At 40.5% G+C, this 21,078-nt stretch overlaps 2 protein-coding genes and 1 long non-coding RNA gene across 3 annotated transcripts; 2 read left to right on the top strand and 1 right to left on the bottom strand.

The window, feature by feature from the left end:
- The first annotated feature begins 121 nt into the window (after positions 1-121).
- On the top strand, positions 122-1,114 carry LOC308093063. Its single transcript, XR_013933841.1, has 2 exons — positions 122-227; positions 411-1,114. It is a non-coding gene; the product is annotated as an uncharacterized lncRNA (long non-coding RNA).
- Positions 1,115-2,014: 900 nt separating this feature from the next.
- LOC308094454 (uncharacterized protein) lies at positions 2,015-14,959 on the top strand. The gene is made up of 7 exons (XM_080441115.1): positions 2,015-2,228; positions 2,502-2,628; positions 8,711-9,022; positions 11,198-11,476; positions 12,925-13,053; positions 13,286-13,332; positions 13,509-14,959. Exons 2-7 carry the CDS (start codon positions 2,577-2,579, stop codon positions 13,710-13,712), a joined length of 1,023 nt encoding a protein of 340 aa, XP_080297241.1. The 5' UTR covers positions 2,015-2,228; positions 2,502-2,576; the 3' UTR covers positions 13,713-14,959.
- Positions 14,960-15,726: 767 nt separating this feature from the next.
- Positions 15,727-18,773, bottom strand: LOC308092728 (uncharacterized protein). The gene is made up of 3 exons (XM_080438830.1): positions 18,556-18,773; positions 17,633-17,920; positions 15,727-17,028 (listed from the first exon to the last, which is right to left on the bottom strand). The coding sequence occupies exons 1-3, from the start codon at positions 18,611-18,613 to the stop codon at positions 16,904-16,906; spliced, it is 471 nt and encodes a 156-aa protein (XP_080294956.1). The 5' UTR covers positions 18,614-18,773; the 3' UTR covers positions 15,727-16,903.
- Between the last annotated feature and the right edge of the window lie 2,305 nt (positions 18,774-21,078).

Here is a 21,078-nt window from a genome sequence, read left to right as displayed (position 1 = left end):
ATTTAGCTTGTAGCCTAGAATGAGCTAACTCTAACTCTCTACCCTCCAGGTGACAGGGAAACTGCTCCAGACAAACCTGACCAAGGAGGGGGAGACAGTGCGTCTGGATCAGAGGAACGTACCTTTCCAGGTGGACACGTCAAGTGACAGCCCCTTCCTCATTCTGCCCCTCACCTTCTACCACGTCATCGATGACACCAGTCCCCTACGAGCCTGGGCTGCTAAGGGTAAGGGTGGGTTTGGACATCGAGGCATGGCTCCTTAACTCTTCCCCTCTTTTTGAGGGAAGAAAGTCAGCAATATCAGACAGACAGACAGACAGACAGACAGACAGACAGACAGACAGACAGACAGACAGACAGACAGACTTGTCTTATGTTCTGTCCATCCTCCCCTCCCGTCTCTCCCAGGTGGCGGGTGGTCAGACCCAGAGCTGGCCGACTTTGAGCTGCTGGTGATCCTGAGCGCCACGGTGGAGCCCACCTCCGCCACCTGCCAGGTGCGCACCTCCTACCTGCCCGACGAGATCCTGTGGGGCTACGAGTTCCCGCCCGTCGTCTCCCTCTCGCTGTCGGGCAAGTACGTGGCCGACTTCGCCTTCTTCGACAAGGTGGTCAAGACCAGGACAACGCCTGTTTTCATAGCGTCCACCGGCGGCACTGCCCCCCAGCAGCACGGGTACCAGCAGCAGGGCAACGGCAGTGGGGTGACGCCCGACAGCGGAGACCCAGAGAAGATCCGCTTAGAGCAGAGCTACCGGGAGACCGGAGAGGAGCGTGGCCGTGCCAGAGACAGCAACCCGCTCAGTGTGCGCATCAGTAATGTGTGAAGGAGCAGGAGCTGACAGATAGATGCTCATACTGTACATTTTATAGTTTTTACCTTGTTTTGTCTGTATTATGACTCGTCAAGGGAATACTTCATTGCCTTTTGCCACTGTGTGTTTATGGGAGTGTGACTGCACACTATACAGTCAAAACACACACACACACACACACACACACACACACACACACACACACACACACACACACACACACACACACACACACACACACACACACACACACACACACACACACACACACACACACACACACACACACACACACAAGGTGCACAGACACACACACAAGGTGCACAGACAAATACACATGCACTGTACATTTTAATTATGTGCACATCACACATTGTACCGAGGTCAGTTTATCGCTACATGGCCTCAAAGACAGGAAGTGGGCCAACACGTGATGGAGTTTTCAGTTAAATAGGAGAAGCTCAACTTCCCGTCATTCGTCATGTGATATTTCTTTTTCTTCTTTTTTTTAATTATTGTTGTCTTACTCACCCACGCAAATGTAACATTGAGCTTTTAATGTGTATGGTACAACAAGGTACAACACTGTAATGTCTTAGCTAAAGCACTTTTGAGAAACTATCTAACACAGCACTGAATGAATTGTAGACATATTATGGATGGAATGTGCTGTATTCAAGGTGCTATGTGTATTTCCCAATAGTGTCAGTAAGCCTTGTTTTCTGTATGCACAGAGAAAAGTAGCACTTTACATGAGTACATTACCGTATGTACATTTGCACCTGAGGAAGTAGTAGCATTTATAACGGGGATTAGTATGTGAATGTATAATTTCTTTAATGCTACTAAAAGCACTTTAGTACATATAATATCTACTTTATGAAAACACTGAAACACTGAATTCCCCCAATGAACAAGAATCCTAATTGTCCTGCTGCGATGGCTTTAAGCAAATCATTTGATACAAGTGAGGTATTGTTTATGGATAATCACAAAGAGCCACTGTATGTATATGAATCAATGCTTGGATGGACGTGTGGGCATATCTAGTTGGTTATAAAGGGTTAAACCTACATTTTTACAGATGTATAGCCATTGTACACACACACACACACACACACGCGCGCGCGCGCACACACACACACACACACACACACACACACACACACACACACACACACACACACACACACACACACACACACACACACACACACACACACACACACACACACACACACACACACACACACACACACACACACACACACACACACACACACACACCAGTTGAAGCCCACTTCTGTGGGTGAGGATTGTGGAACTAACATAGAACAATGTTGGAGGATACATGAAAGGGCTTGAAAATGTTGCAATGGTTGGAGTTTTGAGTTTTAAGACCACGACAATGGTAAGGTATAAAAGATTATTGATGTTGTATATCATTAACAATATTTTCAATATGATATACAGTATCTTTTTTGATGGTGAATGAGCAAGTAAGGTTGATGATCAATTTGGATTATGTTGACATGGACTTGTACGGACTTGTAAATGTAATACTTTCTCCATTTAATGTCAAAACCCCACTAATAATTTTGTACTTATTGTTGGTAACCTCTAATGATGTGTGGTGGGCGAAATGTTTTGGGCTCTGGAAATAAATGATGATCTTATCAATCAGGATGTGGTCTCGCTCGTCAAATATGAGTGACGATTTCCTCATCGATTTCGCAAGACTCCGCGAACAGTACATACCATGGGGGACCCGTTCCTTTTGTGTGCGATTCTTCTACTAATTCTAAACCAAGGTAAAACTTACAAATTACTGTGTGGTTTAATATTTTTCATATTGTACTTGACACAAGTTAGTCAGAGATGAAGAAATCCGGATTTAAATACTAGATACAGTTGGTGAAGAGTCCAGGGTATTGGAAATGTAACCTGTTAAATGACTTGTTTTATGGTGAAAACAAAAAGCTTCAAAAATGTGTGTTGTTTGTATTTATTCAGATACAGTTGGGAATAAAAAAGAAAAAAAAAAGAATTGGCAGCTGAGCAACTTGCGACCAAATACGTAGATGACAGAGAATCCATCTGTGGAAAGTCTATCTTTACTATAACCAAAACACAAAATTAGAAATGTTCCACACTGAAAAAGTAAATGGAGTCTTTGATTCAATTAATTAATAGAATCAGAGTAAAGAAAAATACATAATTGGTTTCACATGGGTTGTTTTACATCACAAATATTTCAAGAGGAAGTAAATATTTTAAATATCATCACCTCAGATGAAAAATAATGATCTATATAAAAGATTTATAGAGTACTCCTGAAAACTAAGTTTAGGCTTTATAAAACTGAAGAAAAACGCACAATGACATATTCAAACTAGAAAAAGTGCTCCTCGGAGCACAGGTCTCCGCCAGGTCAGGTATGCTATTGTGGCCTCCTGGTGGCGCTATAATAGGCCAACGTGAAAAGGGTGCCATTTCTTCTTAGGCCTTGCACGACAATCGGACACTGACGGCATTCATGATTTGAGGCATTTTGTTAAAAACATGTGTTTCGCCAAATTAGACCTGTTGGTGGCGCTATAACAGGCCAATGTTAAAAGGGTGGCATTTGTTCCTCAACATAGTGTGAATGTGAGTGCAAAGTTTGAGCGCAATTGGACGGTGCGTTCATGATTTGCGGAATTTTGTTCAAAACAAGCCAATAATGCAAACTTTAGATGTCAATCTTAGCCAATCAGTATGGAATATGAAAAATTAAACACATCCGTCGTGATCACATGACTATAGAGATCATGTGTACCGATTTGCGTGAAATTTGGATAAAATTGGAAGGAGTAGTATAAAATAATGTGTTTTACATAAGTCGGCCTCCTGGTGGCGCTATAAAAGGCAGATGTGAAAAATGGAGGGCAAAGGTTTTTCCTTGACCTCTAGGGAGTGTGCATACAAAGTTTTACACAGATCGGTGCAATTATAGGTAAAAATATGAATCGGCCTGTTATAGCGCCACCATGAGGCTGATTTGAAAAATGTCAAATGGTACTTCTTCCTCGGCCTAATGGAAATGTGCGTGCAAAATTTCACGGAAATTGCATGCTGTGTTCATGATTTGAGGCATTTTGTTCAAAACGGAGCACTCCTGCAAACTTTGGAAGACATTTTTAGCCAATCAGGATGGAATATGAGAAATCTGAAAGAATCTTTTCGTTTAATGACTATAGAGATACTGTGTACCGATTTGCGTGATTTTTGGACAAAATCTGTAGGAGTACTGTCAAAAAATATGTTTTGCACAAATCGGCCTCCTGGTGGCGCTATAACAGGCCCATGTCAAAAACTTGGGCCAGAGGTTCTGAATTGGCATCCAGGGAGTGTGTGTGCACAGTTTCGCTGCGACCGGGCCAACGGTGCCGGAGATTAGCTGTTCAAAGACAGATGGACGGACGGACACACGGACACACGGACACACGGACGGACGGGGTGGAAAACATACTCTCTCGCCATGCCTTTCGGCCTGGCGGAGACAAATATGAATTGAAGTGTGAAATAAGAACATTAAAACTTTTAATTATGGATATTTTGGACTCTTCCTCTTGAAGATGGTCCCCCATATTCCACTTTTTGTGTGGTGCCTTAGAATAGTGAATAACAGCTATGTAACAGATGTTTTTTAGACCTCAAGCGGCATAAGACAAGGATAGCATTTCCTGTTCAGTACAATCTCACTTCCTTATTCAATGTGTCTAACACTTCCAGTTAGACATATGGAAGGGGTATCTCACTTTAAAAAACTTGTGTCATTTTATCATTTCCATGGTTATGGTGACTGATATTGTCCTTCTAAACCCTGAGTGGGACATGTTTTTTCAATTATGTTTTCCTCTTCATTTTATTTATTTTCCATAAAAAACAATCCCCCCCTCAAGCATTAGAAGGACAATATCAGTCACAAGAAGCAATAGTACAGTATGTGTGTATCCTATCCATGGTGTCAGTATCCTGGTGTCAGTATCCTGGTCAGTATCCTGGTGTCAGTATCCTGGTCAGTATCCTGGTGTCAGTATCCTGGTCAGTATCTTGGTGTCAGTATCCTGGTCAGTATCCTGGTCAGTATCCTGGTGTCAGTATCCTGGTGTCAGTATCCTGGTCAGTATCCTGGTGTCAGTATCCTGGTGTCAGTATCCTGGTCAGTATCCTGGTGTCAGTATCCTGGTCAGTATCTTGGCGTCAGTATCCTGGTCAGTATCTTGGTGTCAGTATCCTGGTCAGTATCCTGGTGTCAGTATCCTGGTGTCAGTATCCTGGTCAGTATCCTGGTGTCAGTATCCTGGTCAGTATCTTGGCGTCAGTATCCTGGTCAGTATCCTGGTGTCAGTATCCTGGTGTCGGTATCCTGGTCAGTATCCTGGTCAGTATCCTAGTCAGTATCCTGGTCAGTATCCTGGTCAGTATCCTGGTGTCAGTGTCCTGGTCAGTATCCTGGTGTCAGTATCCTGGTGTCAGTATCCTGGTCAGTATCCTGCTGTCAGTATCCTGGTGTCAGTATCCTGGTGTCAGTATCCTGGTGTCAGTATCCTGGTGTCGGTATCCTGGTCAGTATCCTGGTCAGTATCCTAGTCAGTATCCTAGTCAGTATCCTGGTGTCAGTATCCTGGTCAGTATCCTGGTGTCAGTATCCTGATCAATATTCTGACACATGCCATTAATGTAATATTTCGCAATAAATCTATGAATTGACTTATCAAGGTTACAAAGTGCTTTACATATAAAAGAGCAGCATAATAACCACACAGGTTAAAAGAACATACATAAAAGCAACACATAAAATCAATAGGTAACATAATCAAAACAATTAACAAAGAAGAAAGAACAATTAAAAACTGATAATATGAAACCCGAAAGCACAAGGCAAAACAGCTAAGAAAAGGCTTTAACATAGCATAGGATTTTAGAAGTGATTTAAAAGAAGACACAGATTTTGCTAGCCTCAGCTCTATGGGCAGGGCATTCCAAAGCGTGGGCGCCCGGAATGCGAAAGCCCGATCGCCCCGGGTGACGAAATTAGACGTAGGGACTGTAAGGAGAGCCTTACCCGTGGATCTAAGGCGGCGCCCAGGTTCATAGGGGGGCAGCAAGTCTTTGAGCTGGGGGCCAGTCCCTGCCGGGCTTTAAAAGTTATCAGTAAAATCTTAAAATTGATTCTGAATCTAACAGGTAACCAGTGAAGTGCAGCTAGGATGGGTGTAATGTGATCACGTTTCTTAGTGTTTGTTAGTAGTCTTGCAGCTGAATTCTGTACCAGTTGGAGGCGGGAAATGGCTTTTTTTACAGAGGCCAGAGTATAAAGAGTTACAAAAGTCCAAACGTGATGAAATGAATGCGTGAATTACCTTTTCAAGGTCTGCTGGTGATAAAAAGGGTTTAATTCTGGCTATGTTACGTAGCTGGAAATAACATGTCTGAACGACGCGTGTGACTTGCGGATTAAAAGAAAGGTCTGAATCAAAAATCACACCCAGGTTGCGGGCTGTATGCTTGACATTAGACAATACGCTACTAAGCTCTGACTGGAGTGAAGATGTGGAGTTAGGGGACCAAAAATGAATATTTCAGTTTTTGTCTGATTTAACTGGAGGAAATTTTGAGCCATCCATTCCTTAATCTCTGAGAGGCATGAAAGTAAGTTGCTCATATTGCCTGCAGTACCGGGTTTTAATGGTATATGAAGCTGCGTGTCATCTGCGTAACTGTGGGAATTAATATGGTATTTACGAATAATATTTCCAAGGGGGAGCATGTAAATTGAGAACAAAAGGAACAAAAGGGGACCCAGAATAGCGGCGAGCTGCAGCCTGATCCCCTCTATCTTGTCCACAAAGTGGAGAAGGAACTTTTCACACATCTCTGAGGTGGCCTCAATAGGTACACTGGGAGATGGGTTGATGGCAGCCTCGATAGCCTGAAACAGCACTCTGGGGTTGTGGGGTTGAGTAGCAATAAGATTAGAAAAATAAGAATTTCGGGCATTCTTTACAGCTGTCTGGTAGGCAGACATCAGATTTCTTAAAAACAGGTGAGAGGAGGTGAGCTTATCCTTTTTCCACTTTATTTCTGCTCCTCTGCATTGCTTCTTAATTTCCCTAGTATGGTCATTGAGCCAATGCAGGGCGTTTGATTTTGTATATTTAATTTTAAAGGGTGCTATGGAATCAAGGATTTCAGAGCAGGTTTTATTAAAAACACCAACTAGTTCGTCGACTGATTGCTGAGTGCCAGCCGGAATGTTGGAGGGGACAGCTAAAAAGGCCTGACGGAAATGGAGACTAGAGTTAGTTTTAAAAGCCCGAGAGCGGGAGGAAGAGCAGGGCTTGGGTGCAGGAGAGGGGAAGGAAGTCTGAAACAGGACAGCTTTGTGGTCAGAGACAGCAAATTCAATTATCTCCATGTTATTGAGAGAGACACCGGTGGAGAGCACAAGATCAAGAGTGTGACCCTGTGAGTGAGTAGGGCTAGTGACAGACTGTTCTAGATTAAAAGATTCATACAATGTTATAAAATCCCTGGCTATAACAGATGAAGATGGACAACAGATGTGAATGTTAAAATCCCCAGCCACAATAACCCTGTCATATTGGGCCATAATAACCGATAATAATTCTGAGAATTCTTCCAAAAACCCTGAGGACAATTTTGGAGGCCTGTAAATAATCACACATAAAAGGATAACTGAAATGAGGTTGGTGTGACTGGCTGTGAGGCTCACATTAGGGGAAAGTATATGTAATGGACAGGGACATTTTGGGGAGTCAGGAATATAACACACAGCAGCAGGACCCACCAAGTTAGGGCTAAAAACTGTGGGTGAGATCTGCTCCGGATCATGCCGCGGCTCATATCAGGGATTAAAAGCTATGAAATTAATACAATTGTCCCGCAGTACTTTAGTTCCCTTGCTGTTTAAGTGTACACCATCATTCTTATACAGGTTAGACATGCGCCAGAAATAATAGATAAATAAAAATGGTATCCCAAAGCATTGCAGAAATGCTTAAAGGGGAAATCCACCCATTTTCAATATTTAACTATGTCATTAATATAGCATAAAGGAGTTGTGTGGAAATAAGAAAAAATTAAAAAAAAAATTAACATTGCAAAAAAATGTAACATTGCAAAAAAATTAACATTGCAAATTACACTGTGATGACTCATCATGGTGTAATTTGCAATGTTAATTTTTTTGCAATGTTAATTTTTTTTGCAATGTTAATTTTTTTTTTAATTTTTTCTTATTTCCACACAACTCCTTTATGCTATATTAATGACATAGTTAAATATTGAAAATGGGTGGATTTCCCCTTTAAGCCACAGGTGGAAACTATAAAGCCTACTAAAATGTTCCGGTTTGTTGGAGAGAGCGCTGCATGGTGGCAACCATTTCCCTCTTTACCTGCCATTGACGAGATTTCTCGTTTTTCTCTGCATGGCTCATCCCGCATTTTTTTTTTTTTTTTTGTCATTTTAATTTTCCGTTTATCACAAAGGAAGCAGGAGATAACGCGATGCAAAGATTTTCTGCTCCATTCACTTCAATGTTAAAAAATAAACGGAGACAAAATTCACACCTATTTTTGCAATGTATTGTCTCTGGCAGGGAAGGGGGTAGATTGTGTATAACTCTGGCAGTTAAAGAGATGACGCAGTATCGTGTAAGCATAGCAACCAAAAATAATAAATAACATTTATTGTGAAAATGGAAATCCTTTGGTTATACAATATATTTATATATATATATATTTTGTTGCAATATTTATGTGTTTTACAGTTTTTAGTATGACACTATTAAAATGTTGATAATGTTGTGTAATTCATTTCCAGTGGTGTCCAGTGATGTGAAGCAAGAACATGTTCAGACGGGAAAGGATGTACATCTACACATCCAGCCACCTGACCTAATACAAGGCGCTTACGGACTTAAGTGGACATTCAACACCAATATCAATGTAGTAAAATACGATTTTGGGGACCAAAACCCTTTCCACTTTCCAAAATACCAAGGAAGGGTTACTTTTTCTGTGGGAAACGGTTCTTTGTTATTGAAGAATCTAACTAAACGTGACAGCGGACTTTACACAGCAACAATAACTAAAGATGAAGACAAAACTGTTACTGTCAATGTGACAGTTCAAGGTAAGTTCCTTAAAGTAATCTAAAAGAGGGACACATTTGTTCAAATCATGTAATACCTTGGTAAATCTGGCATGGTTCTAATGTTCTATTTCCCTGCTAAGAATGTAAACGACCTCTGTTTTTATCAATTAAGACAACTGCATATGAAAGCAGGCGGCTTACTTTAATGCATTATGCATTAGACAATGCATTAGTGTCCTGCAGATGCTAATCATAATCAGTGTTGGGGGAGTCTTGCAGAGCCAGACAACTATTCCACAATCTCTGAATGCTACATACTGTAGAGTCTAGAACTACGCCTCCTGAAAGTGAAGGAGAAGAAACGGAAGTTGTCATCTGTTCGACAGACACACACAGGTTTCTGCAATTTATAGATAGACTAGTGCACGCCCTCACCCACGTGCCGTTTCATAGTGCAAGGAGTCTGGAGAACCACTCATCCGATTGACTTCACAGTGGACATGGCTCTTCCTTGGGTCATCAAACTTTCAAATCAAATCAAATCAGATGTGATTAAAAGTCAAAGAAAATAAAAAGTCTTAAGTAAGGACTTAAAAAACGTTGAACTGGGCGTCCCCCAGGCTCTGTTCCCAGGCTCTGTTCCAGAGACTGGCACCCCTGCTTTTCTTTCTATTTGCATTGGGTCATCAGCACTACACTTCTGTTAACATCCACACCCCCCCCCCCCCCGCCCCTACTCCGTAAGGCAGCAGCTTGAATCACTAACTTACAGAGATTTGTGGCATTTATAGTTAGAAGTCACACATCTTCTTTATTTGAAGAACCATGTCAACATAATACGACACATAGACCGGAAATAAAATGGATATCAAATGTAACTAGAAAAAGTGCTCCTCGGAGCACAGGTCCCCGCCAGGTCAGGTAGGTTATTGTGGCCTCCTGGTGGCGCTATAATAGGCCAATGTTTAAAGGGTACCATTTGTTCTTAGGCCTTGCACGGCAATCGGACACTGCATTCATGGTTTGAGGCATTTTGTGCAACTTTTTTTTGTGCTAAATTAGACCTGCTGGTGGTGCTATAACAGGCCAATGTTAAAAGGGTTGCATTTGTTCCTCAACATAGTGTGAATGTGCGGGCAAAGTTTGACCACAATCGGACGGTGCGTTCGTGATTTGCGGAATTTTGTTCAAAACAAGCCACTACTGCAAACTTTAGATGTCAATCTTAGCCAATGAGGATGGAACATGAAAAATCAAACACATCCGTCTTGATCACATGACTAAGGAGATCATGTGTACCGATTTGCGTGAAATTTGGATAAAATCGGAAGGAGTAATATAAAGAAATGTGTTTTACATAAGTCGGCCTCCTGGTGGCGCTATAAAAGGCAGATGGGAAAAATGCAGGGCAAAGGTTTTTCCTTGACCTCTAGGGAGTGCGCATACAAAGTTTTACACAGATCGGTGCAGTTATAGGTAAAAACATGAATCGGCCTGTTATAGCGCCACCATGAGGCTGATTTGAAAATTTTCAAATGGTATTTCTTCCTCGGCATAGTGGAAATATGCGTGCAAAATTTCACCGAAATTGCATGCTGTGTTCATGATTTGAGGCATTTTGTTGAAAATGGAGCACTCCTGCAAACTTTGGAAGCCATTTTTAGCCAATCAGGATGGAATATGAAAAATCTGAAAGACAAGTTTTGTTTAATGACTATAGAGATACTGTGTACCGATTTGCGAGATTTTTGGACAAAATCTGTAGGAATACTGTCAAAAAATACGTTTTGCACAAATCGGCCTCCTGGTGGCGCTATAAAAGGCCCATGTGAAAGATTTGGGGCAGAAGTTCGGAATTGGCATCCAGGGAGTGTGTGTGCACAGTTTCGCTGCGATCAAGCCAACGGTGGCGGAGATTAGCTGGTGACAGACGGACGGACGGACGGACGGACGGACGGACGGACGGACGGACGGACGGACGGACGGACGGACGGACGGACGGACGGAGGGAGGGTAAAACATACTCTCGCCATGCCGAAACAATAAAAGCCAGTGTCCTTGTGCTGGGTTGTGCTTTTTCATTAAGCCCACCTTTTTAAATCATTAGCTCCAGCTGCACTGTTACCACTCAAACTTACAAACCCATCTAAATTGACTGCCCTCAAAATTGAGGTCAATGTCTTGTTAAATAAAAACTTCTAATTTTTTCCCCAGATGGAGTGTCTCCAGTAAATCTGACAGTGGCTTCAAAGTTCCCCGGCCTTGATTCCTGTAACCTGACAGTGACCTGCTGCAGCCAGAACTCTTCTGTCACAAACACTTTTACATGTGACAGCAACCAACACTGCTTTCAGGCGGGAGGAGAGAGTTCAGAGGTCATGACCTCTACTGGTCTCCTCTCTGTCCACATGTCTGAGGGGTACGTCATCTGTAACCATAGCAACCAGGTCAGCTTGAGCAAGGAGATAACACCTCTGTGTCAGCTGGATTCAGGTAAAACATGTTTCACTTTTCATGTCATGTCTTATTCATTTTGTTACTAATACGTTCAAAAGCTAAACAATAAGAGTCCTATTTTGGGGCAGGTGGATTGGCAAATTGACAATTTATAGAGGTGCAGAGGTGTGTTTTTCCTCGCCTGTTTTTGTTTGATATTTTGGGGCCTTGCCATGTGCTGGTGAGGCAGGAGAGTTGCAGTAGAGCTGTGTTGTGTGCAAATCAGCATACAACACACCGTCTGATGCCCATCTGCTGGTCTACCAACATACTTAGCTCCTTTCGGGGCCCTGTTTACCTTTTTTGTATTTTGGAAAATATAAAAAAGGTATACAGGGTCCCGAAAGGGGCTACCAACATACTGTACTTGTCTATTAGTATTTTTGTTACTCTTGTCTTTAGTTGGTGGAGGCATTCTAACGCACACGTGACAATGATTAACTGCTTGTATAAAATAAATGAAAAAGATTAAAATATGCTCTCTCAGCATCAGAGCCATCCCTTCGGTGTCATGTATGTAGAAGGCTGTATGTGTCACTATGCATCACTAAGATGTCACATTTTATCTGGCCTGTGTGTGGACTATGTCGACTTAATACAAATAGTGGCATTGAAAACAAGGCAGTTGCTACGACAGAAGTAACATTTAGCCCGTTGGGCACGCCTGAGCGAGGCATCAGCTGATAAAGTGCCATTGATTAGCGGTGTGATAGGTTCCAGGGAACATAACAGAGCTTAAGGAACATAGGTAGGGCTATGGGAACATACTGTTGGGTTGAGGAAACATAGGGCAGAGGCAACATAGGGCAGAGGGAACATACTTCCAATCAAAACAGGGAGACATCATTGAACTGTTTCTTAAGGTGCTTAAAAAAGGGAGCAGACATGCACTTTACTGTACGTGGATGGAGAATCCAGCGATTGTCTGCCTTTCATTGTCCAGTGAATTGGAAGATTAGAATATTCAGAGTACTAGTCCTATTTTATATAGACAACATTTCTTGTGGACAAATCACAAGGACAGGTATGCATGGACAAAAAAAAATATCATCACTGCTGCACGGATCTTCTAGGCGGATATCTGCTGTGCTTCATACCGGTTTATAGTGAACCAAAATAGTGAACCCCAAGCACTATAAATTCATGATATTGATAACTATATTGTTCATCATTGTCTTTGTCATAGTTGTGGTGTGGAGTCATGCCACCACTTGTGTTAGAACGATTTTTAAAACTATACACTGAAGGAATAATATAGCTACACACACAATAACAAGGTACTGTGGCACTAGAGGAAAGCCCATGTTGTCACCAAAATCAGTAGGTTAATTCTCCATGAATACACAGCAAGTTTAATGGCAACACAAACAGACATACACACAATTTGATTTAAAAAAAAAACTTTTAAACATCAGAACATTTGTCCAATCATCTTTTGTTCACAGTTCGTGCTGGCAGTAGCCACCAAAGCAGGTTACATATTGGTATACTATCTGTGGTGGGTTGCATCTGTGGAATTGCTGCCATTGCCATCGGCATTTATCGTCGAAGAAGGTGGAGAACGCAGAGAACATGTAAGTTCCAGCGTGTACTTTTACAGTTTCAATGTTAAATATATTCGATGTTATATATATATATATATATATATATATATATATATATATATATATATATACACACACACACACACACACACACACACACACACACACACACACACACACACACACACACACACACACACACACATATTTCCCCAATGAGAAAGTGGGAATCTCATTAAGAATTGATTACCACTGTTTTAAGGGAATGCAGCCATCGACGTGCCAAATACAACATATGATTCTGTTCAGGTAATCACTCTCTGAGCTTGGCCAGTTGCACTGGGAAACTTGTGTAAGCATAATACAATATTTATTTACAGTAAAGTAGAAAAGTACGCACACAGGTTAATACACTTTAATAATTTGAATACATAAATAATGGACAGTGAACTATATATAAAAAAAGGATGTGTGTTTTGCTCTAGTTTCAGAACAGTGATCCAGCAATGACAAATCCAGACGCTGCTAATGGTCAGCAACCTGAACATGGAGATACTTCATTGACCATCTACAGTTTGCTCCAGCATCCCTCCGGCTCCGTACCTACAGCCACCACTGAGACCAGCAACACCACGCCCACAAACCCTGAGTCCCTGTATGCTCAGGTTCAAAAGCCCGGTAGAACATGAGTGACAGTCACGCACCCATCAGCTAATTGATAAGAGATAAATTACCAGCAGTGGAGAAGGTGAGAAAAGACAAAAAAGTGCTTGTAACCAAATAATGTTATTTTAAGATGGTTTATCTTTCGAGTAAACCATATTCAGTTTTTTGTGTGTGATCGCTAATGTTGAAGGTTTACTGTGTGTATGTGCTGTGTTCAGTGTGTGCATGGTTGTCTGAAGACAACACGAGTGAAAGATTGGGTGGGGAATGGATGGTGGAAGGTTTATTGATGTGCATAATTAGGGACCCTGCCTGTTAACCCCCTGAGACCTTTTGGGGTTTCCTATGTGTCATGTGTCATAACAGACGTACTGAAATGGCCCAAATTAAACTTACCGATTTTAGGTAAAGTTATTGAGCACCTCACCCAATTCTCATGGCTGATGAGTGGTGTTTTTCCCCACTATTCTGTAAAGTTATTGAAAAAGTTGTTCACAAACAACCTAACTTTTTAATGTTGAACAATTGGTTCGATAACAGAAACAATGTTCAAGTAAGACCTAGTAAGGTTTACCCACCGCCTTTATTTCCAGTAGATGGGATTATTGCAATGGTCTGTTCACCGTGCATCATCCTGGGGCATCATCACACTTTGACATCGGGCAGGGCTACTCCATTACACTTTTTACAAATCACTCTATGGCTCTGGGCTCAAATGCCTCTCTGTCATGCTTGTACCATATGAATCCTGTATGATATCTGGTGCTGGCCTAATGGTTATCCCAAGAGTTAGAACAAAACATGGTGGTGCAGCATTTTGTTATAATGCAACACAGACCTGCAATAACCACCCAGATGATAATAGACAAGCCCCAACTCTGACCACTTTTAAGTCAAAGCTAAAAACATTCATGTTTTACACTGCCTACTCTACCCAGTAATGGATAGAAAAGTATCATTTCAGTTTAGCCTTTAAATAGTCTTGATTTCAATTGTTTAAAAATAAAATATCATCATATTTGCTATTGTGCATCTAAAAGTGGGAGCATTTGTTGTGCTCTTTTATCATTCTTATCTTTTTTTTTCTTCTGATCTGTACTTTTACATTTCTGAATTGTAAATCTTCCACCATTACGGTATTTTTATTACTGTATTTGTATTATGTAAAGCACTTTGGATTGCCTCGATGTTTGACATTTGCTGCTGTACATAAGATTGCCTTGTCTTGCCATGCCTATATTCTTACATAAAAATAAATGAATGGATTCATCATCATATCGTTGCTGTAGGTTCAAAACCGTTACTTTTCAGAAACGAATATGTTCAGAAATATAGCAAAATTAGCAGATTTACAAGCTCACAACACATCGCGAAGCGAAATGTTGTGAGCTTGTTAATCTGTTATTTTCACTACTTTTGCTTGAGACTCTTGTAGAACTAAGTAGGGCATTAAGTGACAAAATAACATAAAAAGTTGAAATATGGAGCTGCGCGGTTTCTGCCCGACAGCAACGATATTCAGGATGAAGCTTGAAAACCTGATCAGTCTGACTTCTTCAGAGCGAGAAAAGTAACTAGTGTTGAGTGAGTATAATAAGGTGGAGAGGATCCTTGAAAAATGTGCATATAACATATTTTGTTCATTTTAGCAACCTGTTACATTTCCATAAAAAATGCATTGACACATTAACTGACTAACATCAATGTCACACAGTTTGTTATACATCATCACAGGCAGGATAGTGTTAAAAGCAATACGATCATAAGAAATGAGGAGTCAATATGTTGGAGAATGTAGTGTAAGGACATGACACAGCATTTAATCCTATAATCAAGCTGGAATGTGTCAGTTTGGACCTTAGACAGGTATTAAGCCACAAGACATTCCTCTTTATTATAATATATGTACCTGTTAAGGCTACAGGACTGTAATGGTGTTGTTGGGGACAGGACTGATCATATCTGACATGCAGAGACTTTATCAAATGACTATTAAACATGCCAATAAGAACAGAATGATTTTGAGGCAGCCTCAGACACATTATCCAGACCTGATGATTTTCTGGGGTTGTGTTGAAGATGTAATTTCTTAAGTTCATGTTCTTTAATGTCAAAGGTAGGAGAGTCTGTGGTGTGTTTTTAAAGTAGGTTCTTTGTTTAAATTAGCAGTATAATTCATCCAAGATCAAGTATAATGTTTTCTTACAAAACAATTTGGTACTTTCATTTTCTATGGACAGTGTTTCTGCTAAAAGCACAATAATTTAATCACAAGTCCGGAATGTACTTTGTTTGACTCAAAGACAAAGAGTTACTGCGTAGTCAAATACATTTTATTTAAAAGAATGAATAAACATAGTTATTTAACACATTTGTTTCTGTAAACTGAAGCCATATTAAGTAAATACATAAAGAAATATTAAGTATAAGGATATGGATATGGATATGAAAAAAGTCCAAGTCAAGCATTTAACAAACGGTTGTATGGTAGAAAACATTTTTAACATCACCACTACTATTAACAAATACTACAATTCTAAAGACAATAATGACTGTTTGTATAGAATTTTAACACAGTTAAATAATGCTGTAACTGTAAAATAACAACAAACACATTAATATACAGTGAACTCTAGGAAAGTAAAGACTTTCATCAAAGTATAATAGCATAAACCCACTCTGTAAAAACACTGGACTTCCAACAATCTTTCACTATTCTAGTGAGTTGTACAGTATGAACCAAAAACATCCATATTCAATATGCATTGATATTGTAAAATGTTCTCTTACCACTTAAGCCCTATATAGCCTACTTTGTTGTATGACAAACAGCAAAGATAGCTGTTCCACATGCTCACAATGCATCACATCACAATGCACTGTGAGCTTGCAGATCGGATTTCTGAAACTTTTAATAAACAATTTGAAAATATTGTATAATGTAAAAAACTAAAATATTGATGCCAGGGTTAAATGTGGCTAATTTTGTCTACTGAAACACTTCTGAATTACAGAGGTTAGGAGGAGAGGATCTAGGTGAATGGTTTTGTCATAGGCGAGAAAAGGATAAACTGATAATAGATTTGTCAATCTCATATAATATCATAATGCTATCATGTTATGCAACATTTGGGCAAATGATACATAACAATTTAAATAAACATAAGCAAGCTAAAAACATGGAGAGAGAGTCAGAGATCGAGTTGTTGTTACTTCAGTCCTGCTTTTGGCGTCTTTCCATGATGTTGACGGTGATGACAGCAGACACCATGATGATCAGACAGACGATGAACAGGACATTCTTCACCAGACACAGAGAGACACTGTCAGAGGAACCCTCTGGTCCAGGATCCACAAGGCAACATGCATGGAGAAGAAAACACAACATAGTCGTTAGAGTCTCACAACCTGCAACACTGTGAGGTGGTTGCATGTTCTGTAAAATGTTAAATAATGATAAAACATAAAACAAATGAGAAATCCAGATGAAGACATGATTGTTGTTGGTAAAGTCAAAGTCATTGATGAATGTCAACCCATTAAGACCTGAGGCTGATTCTAAAAATGTCTCCCTGAAAACCGTATGTTGCTATATCAGTGGTTCTGAAACTTTTTCATGTCAAGGACCCCCAAAATCATATGTATTTGGCTGCGGACCCCCCCCCCCCCCCCCCCCCCGCCATCTCAAAATATTTTGTACCAGGGACTCCGGAAGCAAAGATTTGAGTTTAAAAAGAAGTTTGCTTTAAAAAATATGTATATTCAAAGATTTGCACACATTTCCACGATTTCTTAAAAATAGCAGATCTACAAGCTCATAGCACGGCACGAAGTGACACGCTATGAGCTTGTATAACTAAAATAAAAAATTACACAGATGCTTTCCCGGTTTTAATGGGGTATGGAAGGTTTTAGCCGTTATCGTTAACTTATTATGTTTTACCTGAATCCAGCTGACACAAAGGTTTAATCTCCTTTGTGTCATTGATCCAGCTGACTTGGTTGCTATGGTTACAGATGACTGATCCCCCAGACACGTAGACAGAGAGGAGACCAGTAGAGATCTTGACCTCTGAACTTTCTCCTCCCTGCTTAGAGCAGTGTTGGTTGTTATCACATGTAAACGTGTTTGTGACAGAAGAGTCCTGGCTGCTGCAGGTCACTGTCAGGTTACAGGAATCAGGGCTGGAGGACACTGGGTCCACTGTCATGTGTACAGGGGACACTGCACCTGGAAAAAAGGTTTTTTATATGAAAACAGTAGATCCACTCAGGGATATAGGAGCATTAGAACATCAGAACCCTCTTAGGGACTTAAGAAACAATCTGCACTCACAAGGTAGTTTTTCTTTGAATTTGTTAATTTACCGCAGCAGCAGTCTCAGACAAACGGACACTTTTCGGATACTCAGGCCTTCATCAGAGTTTACGCTGATGAAGGCCCGCCTGAGTAGCCGAAATGTGAGTTAGTGCAGAATGTTTCTTAAGACTGTTAGCTGAGAGTCTGCACCCGTCTTTCCTTCTCTTAATCCACGGACAGTAGAGCACGCTTAGACTTCTGTCCCATAGTATTTCAACCCTCTTTGGGAAACATTACAGTAAGAACATAGAACATTAGAACCACGACAGATTCATCAACTTATCACATTTGAATGTATTACGATAATTGTTTTGTTTTATTACATTAAGGAACCAACAGTACCTTGAACTGTCACATTGTACCGTGTTACAATAATTTCTTCATCTTTTGTTACTATTGTTGTGTAAAACATTAGAACCATGATGGATTTATCAAGGTATTACATGATTTGAAAAAAAAAAAAAATGTGTCCGTGTCCCTCTTTTAGACTACTTTAAGAAACCTACCTTGAACTGTCACATTGTACTTTGCAATAAGTACGTCTGTACCGGTATCTTTAATCATGAATGCTTGGTAAAGTCCACTGTCAGATTTGGTCAGATTCTTCAATAACAAAGAATACTCTTTCTCAAAAAATTTAGCCCTTCCTATGTAATTTGAAAAGGTGTCTTCAGTTTTTCTGTTGAAAGTGTATTCTAGTATATTTGTTTTGTTGCATTTCCAGATAAGTTTTGCTGACCCATTTCTTACATAGTGAATATGAGTGGAAAGATATGGGGTCACCAAAATTAGTTGGGTTCATTCTCCAGGGAGCATGAAGGTGCACTGACATACCAATCAACCAACTGGTGCAAAGATAAAAAACAGCAGTCATTGACCTTCTTAACGGGGAAACAATAAGGAACATAGAACATTAAAACATGACAAATTAATCAATATATTACATATGAAAGTAAAGAGAAGAGAAATGTGTCCATTTTGTAGATTACGTTAAGAAACCTACCTTGAACTGTCACATTGTACTTTGCAATAGGTACTTCTATATCTTTAGGCACCAATGCTTTGTAAAGTCCAATGTCAGATTTTGTCAGATTCTTCAATAACAAAGAATAATCTTTCTCAGAAAATGTAACCCTTCCTTTGTAATTTGCATGTGGAATGTGTTCATTTTTTCCGCTGAAAATGTATTCTACTATAATTGCTTGATTGAGTTTCCACGTAAGTCTGTAAGCGTCTTGTATCAGGTCAGGTCTCTGGATGTGTAGATGTAAATCCTTCCCCATCAGAACATGTTCTTGCTTCACATCACTGGACGCCGCTGTAAATGAACATTATCAACATTATACAGAAAATCACTGTAATGTTATACTAAAAAGAGTATCTGTGAACTGAATAATGTTTGACTTTCAGTTGAGGAGAAATAAGGGTGAGGCCATGGTTCAATTACTCTTTATGGTTGCATCTACCAACGTTACCAACCAAATATAAATTATGTTGGGAATGTGAATGCAATTTAGAAGTTCATCATACCTGAAGCTGCTATGCAGATGAGGAGTCCCACTACCATAAAAGCAGACATTCTCAACATCAAGCTACTCTGTGTGGAATACAGCATGTAAAAAGGAAGTACGATGTGCTATTCTGTTCTTATAAATGTATGTGACGGTGGTCTGTAGTGCTTTGTCATGTTTAACATGAAATACCACTTCCTGTTGTTTTAGCACCTAGCTTAAAAAAAGAGTCTCTGTCCACTTAATTGTTTCACTTTATAGTCTCTCTTTTTCACACACACTCACGCGCGCGCACACACACACACGCACACGCACGCGCACGCACACGCGCACACGCACACGCACACACACACACACACACACACACACACACACACACACACACACACACACACACACACACATACACACACACACACACACACACACACACACACACACAGACACAGAGACACACACACACACACACACACACACACACACACACACACACACACACACACACACACACACACACACACACACGTACTGTAGGTTCTTGTGGGGATGTCAAAAGCAATTAAAAATGCAATTTAGTTTTACCATATTTCCATTTCTAATACTACTTTTGGGGTCCGATTCGTCACACGCTATAAGCCCTAGGGTGATCTTCTCCCAAAAATACACAAATCCCCAGAGAAGTGGACAGTCCCTCACGGTGTTACCCCCAGCCGAACGATCATCAGTGACTGTGGTTCAGAGACCTACCACATTGCTGAATACTAGGGGTGTAACGATACATTTTAACAACGATTCGATACGTATCACGATACACGGTCAATGTATTCAGTGAATACATTGAGTATTACATTAATCCATTGTCTCTCATACACCTTAGATAGAGGTCTCACCACATGCTTTCTTGTTCTCAGTGGACATGGATGGACTGCCTCTACAGAAACATTGACACTTCCCTGATTCTGTGGGCCGTCGAACTGTCAAACCGGATGCATTCATCCTTAAATTCCTAGAGATGACATTACGACAAATGGCTTTGATTCCAAGAGCCAACACTTGTTACAAGTCTGCGGGGTGTGTGCTAAGGGAAGAAAGAATTCACCAGCTCACGCCAACATCTACCTTGCAGAGAAGGAACAGATGACCGTTTTAAAGTGTTTGAAACTTCTCACTCTGTATCGACTTAGATAACTTGAGGCCGGTACCGGCAGCCACAAAGGTGTATTTTAAGGAAACTGACACGTTGCTTCATAGCAGCCGTTATCACCTTATGTACACATTTAAGGGGACCACAACAACAACACCGCTGTCATCCATAATCACCAGATTTGGCACAATCATGGGGATGAATTCATTATACTTTTACAGTATGACACCAAAATGTGGAATGTCCTCACCAGCCATCAAAAAGTGCGACTCCCTACTACCCTCCTTAAACGGCATAAAAGAACATGAATTGAATACATTGGAACAGATTGGAAACAAGCCCTCAGGGTTATCCTTTTAGCATTATTGTATAAC

This window comes from Gymnoscopelus braueri (assembly GCF_963280865.1).
Source record: "Gymnoscopelus braueri genome assembly, chromosome: 10".
Taxonomy (NCBI): domain Eukaryota; kingdom Metazoa; phylum Chordata; class Actinopteri; order Myctophiformes; family Myctophidae; genus Gymnoscopelus; species Gymnoscopelus braueri.
The sequence above is the reverse complement of the archived record's forward strand: the minus strand, read 5'-3'. Positions and strand labels throughout refer to the sequence as shown.

Coding starts and splice junctions, on each gene's coding strand:
- LOC308094454 (XM_080441115.1), top strand. CDS start 2,577: ATGGGGGACCCGTTCCTTTTGTGTGCGATTCTTCTACTAATTCTAAAC. Junction 13,054..13,285: donor GTGGAGAACGCAGAGAACAT/GTAAGTTCCAGC, acceptor CACTGTTTTAAG/GGAATGCAGCCATCGACGTG. Junction 13,333..13,508: donor CAACATATGATTCTGTTCAG/GTAATCACTCTC, acceptor GTTTTGCTCTAG/TTTCAGAACAGTGATCCAGC.
- LOC308092728 (XM_080438830.1), bottom strand. CDS start 18,613: ATGATTAAAGATACCGGTACAGACGTACTTATTGCAAAGTACAATGTG. Junction 17,921..18,555: donor GTACAATGTGACAGTTCAAG/GTAGGTTTCTTA, acceptor CCTTTTTTCCAG/GTGCAGTGTCCCCTGTACAC. Junction 17,029..17,632: donor TTTGTGTCAGCTGGATTCAG/GTAAAACATAAT, acceptor ATCCTGGACCAG/AGGGTTCCTCTGACAGTGTC.